This window comes from Lygodium microphyllum, chromosome 16, assembly GCF_053477565.2.
Source record: "Lygodium microphyllum isolate KBCC chromosome 16, Lygodium_microphyllum_v1.1.10, whole genome shotgun sequence".
In the NCBI taxonomy this organism is placed as follows: Eukaryota; Viridiplantae; Streptophyta; class Polypodiopsida; order Schizaeales; family Lygodiaceae; genus Lygodium; species Lygodium microphyllum.
In genome coordinates, this window is record NC_141150.1 from 111,220,819 (window position 1) to 111,232,163 (window position 11,345).

General features: G+C 41.5%; 1 protein-coding gene across 4 annotated transcripts; it reads right to left on the reverse strand.

Moving 5' to 3' along the window:
* Positions 1 to 744: 744 nt before the first annotated feature.
* Positions 745 to 8,679, reverse strand: LOC148023244 (tobamovirus multiplication protein 1-like). 4 transcript variants are annotated; one of them, XR_015693630.1, is made up of 12 exons: positions 8,098 to 8,671; positions 7,347 to 7,437; positions 7,209 to 7,261; positions 6,979 to 7,071; positions 6,824 to 6,895; positions 6,650 to 6,722; positions 4,922 to 4,967; positions 4,785 to 4,848; positions 1,611 to 1,664; positions 1,441 to 1,518; positions 1,132 to 1,336; positions 748 to 1,014 (listed from the first exon to the last, which is right to left on the reverse strand). XR_015693630.1 is itself a non-coding variant. In XM_087696271.1 (11 exons), the coding sequence occupies exons 1-11, from the start codon at positions 7,553 to 7,555 to the stop codon at positions 1,244 to 1,246; spliced, it is 726 nt and encodes a 241-aa protein (XP_087552397.1). In that variant the 5' UTR covers positions 7,556 to 8,087; the 3' UTR covers positions 748 to 1,243. The 4 variants fall into 4 exon arrangements, 3 of the variants coding, with proteins under 3 accessions (XP_087552396.1, XP_087552397.1, XP_087552395.1); XM_087696271.1 differs by lacking the exon at positions 8,098 to 8,671 and adding an exon at positions 7,547 to 8,087 and having other exon boundaries at positions 748 to 1,336; XM_087696269.1 differs by having other exon boundaries at positions 750 to 1,336; positions 8,098 to 8,670.
* Between the last annotated feature and the right edge of the window lie 2,666 nt (positions 8,680 to 11,345).

Here is an 11,345-nt window from a genome sequence, read left to right on the forward strand (position 1 = left end):
AAATAACCACACATCATAATGGATCTTTGTGAAGTTCTAAACATGCTGTTTAAGGCTACCAATGAATAAAGTGAGACAGATTTATAAGGCAGGTGTATAACGCATGTATCCAAATATTTCAGCCAGCCGCACAATTATGGAGTCAATGACATGAAACAACTACACATCAATTCTAAACATACTGCTAAAAATAATGTCCAAGGACATATATTCTAATTAGTCTTCGAATTCTAAAGATACTGCTAAAAATGATGTCCAAGAACATCAGGTCTGGTATAATTCAGATATATAAAAAATATGCACCCAAACATTTCAGCCTGTAAGTGAAACCTGCACATGGTATGCATGAAATATTGAAGAAATGAGATCAACCAGGAAGTGATTCTTCAATCAATCCATTCTTACAACAGAATCTCTGGATGAGCATGCAGACATCAACTGGTTTAGCCAGCATGCTCCAAGAGAGCACTGCATGTTTCAAGGCGGGAAACTTAACCAGATGCACAAGATGGTTTTAAGGGAGTACAACGAAGTCCTTACCATGCAAACAACCTGGAGAGCCCGAACTGCAGTTAAAAGTAAATGTAAAACCATGCAAAAATCAACAATTAGTAGCCAGCATGCTCTGAAAGGGCATTTGCCCGCTTCGAGAGAAGGCAAACATGACCAACAGGCAGACATGCAAGAGCTGGTATAAAGAGTCGATACAATAATGCTTGCCTATATTTAAATATTGAAATCTATGATAATAGGTCATAAGATTGAAAACTAAAATAGGAAGTAAAAGTTTTGTAAGTACAATAGGACTATATATGAAACAAAGGCAAAACTTTTGCTTAAATAGCGTCTACTACAATAACCAGTGTACAACAGCATGTAAAACTGTAGGCTTCCATTGCTGCAAGAAGATTACCACCAACTCAGATATTCTCCTAAAGTGAGACAGCCTCAGCTTCTATTGGGAAGCTTTCCAGCACACAGTTTTCAATCAAAACAAATATTTCGCAAGCTCACCTGCCGAATTTAATAAGGACACTATCAGAGGAAGGAGCACCTGCCTAAGGCAAAAGAATGACCACCATATAACTACAAAAATGTGGATGGAATACAGAAGATGGGAGTGCAAGTTGCCTGCAGCTTCACTTGGCTCATCATACCCCACTGTTGCGCCCAGCACATTTCATCCCCACCAGGAATCGGTCCTTTGACTGTTTTGAGATTGAGACATCCAACATATAAACACCTAGCGGATGGGATGATATTGTGCTGGTGCTCTCTTTGGTGGCAGTTTCCGCAAAATAAACAGTACCAATGCAGATGGTAATATCTCCACCACCTGGGTTGATACAGGGAAAATACAAGCAGATGTATAAAAATTTAATCTGATCAAGGAAGTGCTCAAACTTTTGCTTGCTCATACTGTCAAACAAGAAAACTTACCAGATAGTAAATCAGATTTAAAATAGGATGATTCATCACATCTAGATCTGCATTTGCATTGAAGGCTGATAATGCTACCTGAAATTATTTTGACATGATATACTCGGACACAAGAAAAACAGGCCATGACAGAAAAAAATTCAGAACGCTATTTCATATACAAGTCTTACCACAACAGTTCTAACCATGAAGCATGTAAAACACACGGCTGTGATGCATCCGACCTGTCAAAAAGAGCACAATTCAAAACCTACAGCAGCACCTCAATTAGCAGCCATGACTACCCCACAGAGTTGCCCAAGCTATCACAAGCTAACACAAGATAGCACAAGATTACATTGCAGTACTTGAAACTAGTCATTCCATTTAAGGATAATAACAGTACCTCAACAAAAGGTAATCTGGTAAACACTTAAACCAACTCACTCAAAGGTCATAGCTAAACAATCATGGACCTATAAAGACACATCATTTCATTCACCATTGACTACAAATCAATGGGATCATAACTAATACGAAAGCCAGGAAAATGAGAAAAAGATAAACAAAAACCAACTCACTCAAAGGTAATAGGCTATAGCTAAACAATCATGGACCTATAAACACAAATCATTGCATGGATCATAACTAATATAAAGCCCAGTTATATGCCAGCTGTACTCCAGATTATTAAGCCTGTGAAGCCACAGACTGCTAGGCCAGTTATAGGCCAGCTATACTCCAGATCAGTAAGTCTTTGAAGCCACAGACTAGTCATGAGAAACGTTGTCTGATCTGTGCTTTTTGGAAGGCTTTATTGTGATTTATCTGGTGAACTCGAGAGGGTCAGGATACACATGATTTTGAAAAAAGGCATACAATTTCCAGGTAAAAGGAAACTGAATGGAGGAACAGCTAAGAAAGTCAGCAGGAGTCACCGATAGAGCTGGTACTCAGATGACTTCTGGAAAATAAACTCCATCTCAATGCTTCTATAAAAACTAAAACAAGCTGAGAACATAAAAAGCAATAATTTTCCCCATGCCTGAACAAATAAGTAATCAGGAGACTCTTGCCCACACTCCAGATTTGACCTCCTGAGAGCCTTCCACACTGATGTTTTTAAGCCCAACAACTTCCCTTGCAGAAGAGGGGGAGAACACTCAAGCTGCAAGTAGCTATTCAAAAGATAATAACAAAAAAAAAAAAAAGTGAAATTTGAGCCCGTGAGAACCTTCCACTCTGATGTTTTAAGCCAAACAACTTCCCTCCAAAGAAAAAAAGAGAGTCCATCTTGATGTTGGAGTGCAAGCTAAGAGAAGCTAGGAGTTCTGAAAGACTTGCAAGTTTATCCATATCTGGAGAATATACACTAATCAGGATAGCTCTCTTGCCCATCTCTCCACCCTCTCAGGCCCTACCACCCTCTCAGGCCCCTAAGAGCCTTCCACTCGAATATTTTTAGGCCCAAAACTTCCCTTGCCCAATGTTTATTTTCAAGTTCCATCCTAGCTGTTGCATGAATTCCACCTAAATTAGCCAAAGCAAAATGTCAACAGCTTTCCAACATGGACCCGATTTTCATGCCTGCATAAGAGAGCATGCATTCATTTCCCTCACCCTTCAATCTTTCAGAGGCAAGAGCTGAAGAGGACAAGAAAGGAAACTATCACCATCACTGCATCTAGATGGAAATGCAGTGCAGTAGGACACAGTAGATGTACCATTAAAGTAAATGGACATGGTGGCTGATCACATAAATGACATGGGAACCTCTATGTGGGGGTCCAAATCATAAGCCGACATGAGAAGTGGCTATGTCGACCCTAACCATGTTAAAGTTACCTCCTCCCATGATCCATCTGTTGTAGTAGAGGAGATGTACCATTAAGCAAATGGACCTGGTGGCTGATCAGATGTGAAATGGCAGCCTGGATTTTCTGGGGTCAAGTGGTAACCCCACATAAGCAGCAGCATGTTAATCCTAACCATACTGAAGCTCCTTCCTCCCATGATCCATTTTGTATTCTTAAGACCAACCTGCAGTGCATCCTGGCAGGTTCATCCCTCCTGCGAACCCTCATCTCCCCTTTCTTTTGTAAACTTCCATTCTTGTACAACTCCCATTAGTACACCTCTGGAATATTTTATGAATCCTCCACACTTGGGGACTACCAAACCACATAATAATTAGATCCAACCACTCGTCCAGTTGGAAGCAGCATCCTATTTTAGCTTGCTCTAGAAAGGGAAACTGAGAAGTGCTACGTGCACGCATGATAAGTCAAGTTACAACACCTAAAAGCTAGTAAGTTTTACAGATTTGTACAGCGCTGCTAGCTCCTAAGTAACACAGAGCAGGGATTGCAAAGCCCAAATTGAAACAAGCAGCTCATACATCTGCTGCACTAAAATATACTCCTGCAGTCAAAATTGTTAACCTCACCAAAAAAGAGTAGTAAGGTCCTATGTACAGCAGCAGGGAATAGCGAGGGCCGAGGCCACAAGCTAATTTATGTGGAGTCTGTTATAACTTCCCAGAGCACAAACCGGCTATTAAAATTCAAATCCATATCCACTAACTCAAGACAAGAGGTAGGGATACACTAACAATTGAGTACTCTATCTGTTCTTTTCTGACATGCACCTGAATCTCCCCTACAAAAATCAACCAAGAAAGCGGACGAGTGGCGCAAGAACTGTTCTCCTCAGTTACCCTGGGAACCCTCTCCTTAGTGACACTACCAAGTAGAACCAACAAAGTGTTCAACTTCCCAAGAGCACCAACTTACACAAACTCACCATGTAAGCGTTTCCAACAAAGCAATGCACCTAGCAAGACTTGATCCCATCCTCTCAGTTACATGACCAAAGTTCCACTAAACCATCACTCTTAGGACCTGAGTGCTTTAGCTTTCCTCTATCCTTCTCAGACATAAACCATCAGGGTTCAATCACCATATGCAGCTTTCCTCTAACCTTCCCAAACATAAACCATCAGGGTTCAGTTACCGTATGCACCCACTCAATAGAAGGGGAAGAGAAACATGGCAAGTAGAGTTTTGAAGTGTTATCCAAGAAGTCTATTGAATACAGCCATAGATGTCTATTGAGTACGGCACATGCTAACTAGTCGTAAACAAAAATGATCAACAAAACTTACTATCGCTACTTGTATTGAGAAAGACATACTATAAGTGGTCATATGCAGAAACTTGAAACACTCCCAACCTACTTAAAAGTTCATCATTGGCAAACATAGTTATGTCTTTGTCCATGTCCTTCCAAACAATGATGGGAAGGTATATGAAAAAATTGTGACTTAAAAGATACAAGATGAAACTAATCGCAAGGACATCCTTTACCTCACGAAGTTTCTTCTGACGACCTTTTGATTCCAAAGGAAACCTCCGCAGCATGAAGAACAATCTGAGCAAGTAAAGTCGTGTTAGAGGAACTCATAATGGAAGTTACTCTAGAGAAGCATGGGTGGCAAAATCACCTTCCTCCATACAGAGCAAAGCCAAGAGCAGCAAGGCAAGATACAACTGCAATGTCCAACAGTACAATGCTAAGTCCAAGGGCATAGTTCAAGAAAATGATAATATATGCATCTTGAACCCTCAAATACAGTATCAGACAAAGTACAAACAACATGAAAACTTCAAGGAGCTGCATAGTACCCTCCACCCCTGCACCAAGCACTGAACAGTGTACTGCAGTTGTTTGGTGGATCAGCACATGCAAGCAGACCTAAAGTCTCCCACTTCTATTCAGGGTTAGGAACCGTATTTGATCACTTTTACATAATTATCAACAAATAATATCCTGAAAAAATATTTTAACATATTCAGTTATGATATCTGCAGGAAAATATTTTCACCTTTAATACAAGTCATGCATGTAATGAATGCTCAATACACCACATCTCTCACCCTATTTTATGATTGATTTTAGACCTGGCAAAACATAATCATGAAAATAAAATGTCAACTGCTGCAAAACGTCACATCCCCTTGTGCATCTAGAATGTCTCAGCACCCCTCTAATAAGCTCGAACATCCTCTGAATCTAGTCAGTAGTAACCTCCAAAAGGACATAGTGATTATATCTTGTTCGTTAAGTCTTGTCATTAAAGCATACAAGAGTACATAGTGCATCTGAAACACAGCAGCATATTTGTTGTCAATACGAGCGAGCAAACTCTTTCAGGTGACAAAATGAGCCACATACTTGTCCAAGAGGTTCCCACGCCATGAGTACAGAATTGATCAAATTTCTGAAAATCAGAATTGGCTGTGGACAGTCAATTTTACTAATTGCAAGCAGAGTTCTAATGATTGACCGACTCTGTGTTCCTTCAAACTTATTCCACAGTATTTGCATATTAAAGGGACTCTAGTTCCTCAGCCTATACTCATCATGTTCCTACTTTACAACTTATTCCAGAGTACTTGCCTACTAAAGGCACTCTAGGTCCTCAGCCTATAATCAGTGAATCCCTAGATTTTCACCATTGACCAGTCAAGCACTCGTGTCTGCAAGTCTTAAAAGTTCTCAGCCAGCGATTCCCTAGATTTTGGCACCACTGAGTCACTGACCAGTCAGGCACTCATGTCTGCAAGTCTAGTGTTCTCAGCCCAAGTACAGCACAGTTGTACATCAACCCTTTTCCTTGTGTGATCTCAATCTCTTTTCATGCACACATGTGCATCTATAGACCCACTTAAAAATTTTCATCCAGTCCAAACAGCTGCATTTTTGCAGTCTCCATCTGCATCATCATGTCACTAAACCATCCTTGAGCCCCATTTTGGATCAAATTACTATCAGAAAGCCTCAGAATGGCCCTAATCCTTCCAATCTGTCAATCTGCCTTTGCATATTGGTGTGGCATCCATGCACCTACCTACCCAAAGACTATTCTTGTGGCCTGCAGGCAGGCTGCCATGAACCGTAAACTCTAAAACCCTAGTATCAAAAAGCCTTGGGACAAACTTGCCCTGCTGTGCTTCTGTCCTAAAACAGAAAAGCTAACCAGATCCCTTTTCCATTTTCCCTCTCCAAGATCAGACCTGCCCTATTGGGCTTATCCCTCAGGGCAGCAGCCTGAATTCTTCCCGATGCCTCACAAAACAAATAGAATAAACAGCTTCCAAGCTTAGAATTTTAAGATAAAGCCCTCTAGTAGGGCTCCTTCATGCATCCAGGAACAGTAAGAGTGACTAACCTGCAAAGAATATCCTTGCTATTGCCTGAATCACTGCATTATAGCTAAGCCATTCCAATAACCAGATCACTATCTGTGAAAACAGAAGAGCAATGAGATGCAGAGTAAGTGTTTGTCAGAAAGGAACAACTACATCATAGAGTTAGGACAGTATGAGCAGAGTTTTGAGCATACCTGTATGCCATAAATTACACCATTGATTATCAAAAACGCTGGCCGCAGTTTATCGGTTGGCATGCTTCTTGCCTGAAAGAATGCTGGCATTGTGCTCCATAAATGCCATCTGGGTTATGTAAAAGTCCAAAACCACTCATAAACACAAAACAAACCTGGTAGTAAATTTCTGCCCAGAACAGTACAAGAAGAGTGTATGTTGAGAAGAAAAGAAGCCCTGGTAGCTCCAAAAGTACAACTCTAAGAATCTGGATAAGCAAGGAAAGAAGGCACTTGTGTCAACTTTAAGAAGCTGAACAACTAAGGAAAGGAGACGTATGTCACAAAAACCCCAACTAGAAAGGACGATTGAACACTGGCTGAATTTGTGCAATAGAGAGCATACCCTAATTCGCAAGGAGAACACACTACGGTAAAGGCCAAACACCAAAGCTCGAGCTGCACAAAAACTGCTCTCTTGAGGCTTTTCAGCACATACGAACGGAATTGAATGCATGCTTAAGGGGGACAAACAACATCTCACCTGCATTAACAATTACATTCATCAGATGGAAAACCTTCTGAGTGGTCCATCCATACTCTGGTACCCGTATTTCTATACGAATTAGTTGGACCTGCAAAGGCAAATCATAATTCAAACATAGCCACCCAGATTAGCTTTACCAGCCTCTTTCAGAAATAGTATGTAAAAAAATAACAATGAATATTGCTGGCTACACCCACATCCATCATGTAGACCACAAGACAGCTATCCAAAACAGATGACACGAACAATGGGGCTGTTAGTCACTGATGTTGCAGTTTATACATCATTGCAACCTGGAGTGGGATAAAGGTCCATGGTACAGGATTAGGTCCTTATCACAAATACACCTGCAATCTATCAAAATGCCCAAAGTCCAAGTCTCTCTGTTTCAGCAACATGCACTAGACGATATTCAGCTACATGCAATGATGACGGCATTCAGCAGTCAACGACGAAGCCAAAGCCTGTATAGCCTTGTCAACTGCTTGCCTCTTTAGAGCAAAAAACCACAAGGACGAAAATTTATACTACTATTCTAATCTGACTGGCACTTCCAACACATTTGGCTATTCAGAATACATGCAATTCGAACAAGCCGTTTGGAAAATCACAATCCATCAAACCCGTGACATGCTGCAGTTCTTCGCAACATGCAAGGGGGTCTTTGCAAGTAGAAGCTACTGGAAAGCAGATGCAGGGAACTGGTCCTTCCTTTAGAGAGCTCGTCTCATCTCATAGTCTGCCTTACCAGCGCAACTGCACCAACAATTGAGTAGGCCGCACAAAGTGTGTAAAAGAGGCCCTCCTGCCACGCAGTCGAATTATTCCTGTCCTCCCACCAGCTTCTCAGGGTGTTGGCAATGAAAGGACTGCGAACGAAGGCCCCAAACTCCCGAGTCATGGTGACAATGGGCAAGGATCTGTTGGTGTGGTGATCTGGCTGCGAGTTCGAGCGTGCGAGCGATCCGATAGTGCAGCCGACAGCAGGACAGTGTCAGGCAAGGTCTCTCCAGGAGCTTCTGTCCATGAGCATGGAACTACTGCTGCTATGGAACTGCCGTATTATGGAGGTAACCAGGGACATGGGGAGATAAAAACCCTAGAGAGACAGAGGACATCAGAGAGCCCCAAGAGGCAGCGAAGAAGAGTTTAGACAGAAGGAAACGCTGCAGCAACGACACAATCAGCAAATTGCAATAGTAATGATGATGGTGGACAGGCAAAGCATAAACAGACTGTCCTAAAACGGCAAGTTCTTCCTTTCCGTCTGCCCCTGACGGGGGAGGGACACGTGGACTACCTTCCCCAACGTGGAAGAAAGACACCATCACACATAAGCCCCGGACGATTAGTGGGGCTCACCCCTAATAGACGTGCCACTCCTATGCGAGTCTGCCATCGGCTTCCAAGGGGGTGGTTGTGATACCCTAGGTTGGCATTCTGTCCATTAGGCTTCGTTCACACCTATGCACAATATAGAGCGATCTTCCTACGTCATGTGTCTAACCTAACATGTAGCCTTTTGACTTGACGAGGAGCTCAGTACCATGTTGTGCATGTATGGCTTGAACATTCGATACAACTAGATAGCTTTAACACTTGATACAACTATGGATGGTCATCAATTTCATCCATATTGTATTTCCTAGTTTGGAGACATTTTACATGAGTAACGATCATTTGGACCTACAAAGAAACATCAAATGCACATGCCTAACAAAATTGCAGAAATGGAACCTTCACCCCCCTATTGAGCACAAGTGATCACAATGGCTAGAATATATTCCTCCCTTGGTTGAGGAAGGAATATTCCTAGCAAAGCCAACCATGACTTTTCTTAAGTATCTATATGTGCAAAGAAGATTATACAAATATAATGAGAGAGATATAGAGGTTGAGGTAACATTCTTCTAGTTTTGATGGGACAAGAGAGAGAGAGAGTGTGTGTGTGTGTGTGTGTGCAGACATGTGTGTCTGAGATTGAAAGTGTTACATTTGGACATAGAGAGAGAAGGGAGGAGAGAGAGAGAGAGAGAGAGATCACCGCGCCATCCTTCTCACAATAGCCTAAACACCATGATATAAGGGAGATGTGGGGGAGGAGGACGTGTCTCACCCTCATCCTATGAAATTTGGTAGAGGAGAGCCTTCTCTTCTGTCCTTTTGTTCTCAAATACCCTCAATAGCTCTTATAATTGTCATGTGCTCTCATGTTGGTGTGTGGTATGAGACTATCACTTGGGTGAGCAAGTGACCCACGCACTAAGGAACCAAATACTAAGCTTTAGTTATGTATATGACACTTAACTTATATCTTGGGAACATGTTTCATGAACTTTGAGCCCCCAACTTGCATTCCTCGTGGAGCATGGAAGTGGGGTGAGAAACGAGAGGTATTTGTAATGTGCTAACTCGTGTGGGAGCAATGTTAAGGTGAGAAGGAAAGGTGCATCACAATTGTGATTGACTAGCCCTTCTCATCTCAATGTTGCCCCCATGAGAGCTAAAATGACTTGTGATGTGCCAAACCTTCTCACCTTAATATTCCCCTTGTTAGAGCCAAAGTGTCATGGATTCTCCCTAAACTATGATGCACCAACCCCTCTCACCTCAACATCGCCATCACAAGAGCCAACATGTTGCGACTACTCCTTGATGCCACATTCCATAAAGTATCCAAGTCAAGGGCTCAGAGTTCACATGACATGATCTTGAGATGCCCCTCAAGATGAGTGGGCAATTTAGGGGCAATGCTACAATTATAAGGGCTGATGTATTGCAAGTGTGATGCACCAACCCTTCTGGCTCAAAATTTTCTCCTTGAAAGCCAATGTGTTAGGATGACTTCCCACTTCTCACCCTACTTCCATGTTCCATAAGGCATTCAAGTTGAAGACTTGAGGTTCATGCATCACAATCCCAAGGTGCCTCCAAGACTACCTATTGTGTATCACAATGTAGTGACCCACAAGCCCTTCTCATCTTGGCATTTGCCCCACAAGAGACAACTTGTTGTGGTTATTCCTTGCTTCTCATTCTGCTTCCAAGTTCAATAACATATTCAAGCTGGAGGCTCATTTGAGGTTGTCACTAAATTGATTGCTTATTACGCATTCTCTATTTAATAAATTTATGCCAATAAATTAATGACTCGCTTTTCTTTAAGAGTTGATGATGATCTAACATGGCCATGAGACCATTTAGAAACCAATATTCGTAGTGCATCACTTAATGGGGTGATCAGAGCACTGTGTTGGAGATATCTGGTACTGGCAGTACAAATAATGAAGGGGGAAAGAAGTGTTTGCCAAGTGTAAGAGTGTACACAAGAACCAAGGAGTTACACATAAATGAAGACGAATTAAGTTCTAAGAAGTTAAAGTGCATTAGCATTGTGTATATGTATTTATATGTGCATCCAGGGACGCCTGGGAACATTTACTTGTATGTAATGAGCATTGCATTCATTTGGGATCATCCCCTCCCTTACAAGTCAAGGTTTAAGGTCTTTTCTTTCATTAAGAAAGACGAGAGAGATAATTATCTCATTAAGAAATACAAGAGACATGATCCTTTAGAAGTGAGGAGATAAGTGATTTTCTCTTTCTAAGGTCTAAAATGACACAAGATTTTGTGTGGAAGTCAATCTTAAGGTTAAGGCCCAAAGCAATCTAATGAACTCTCCTTAAGGTGGTTGCATGAACCACAAGTTAAGAGTACAGTTTAAAAAGCTGTATTTTTTTAAAAAAAGACATGGTGAATTGATTTTTAAAATATCCCGTGATAGAAAGACAATCTCTAAAAATGGCCCAAATGGGTTATTGGAAACAACGAGATCTACAACTTTTGTGTCGAATGTTTTTTCATCCAAGCATCCCATAGAGAGATATCTCAAAATTGGTGCTGCATAGTAGGTCCTGAAACAACCGCATCTTGCATGAAGATCAACTCAAGTCTCTCTCCAAGAAGAGAAGCTCTTGAAAGCCTATAAAAGAG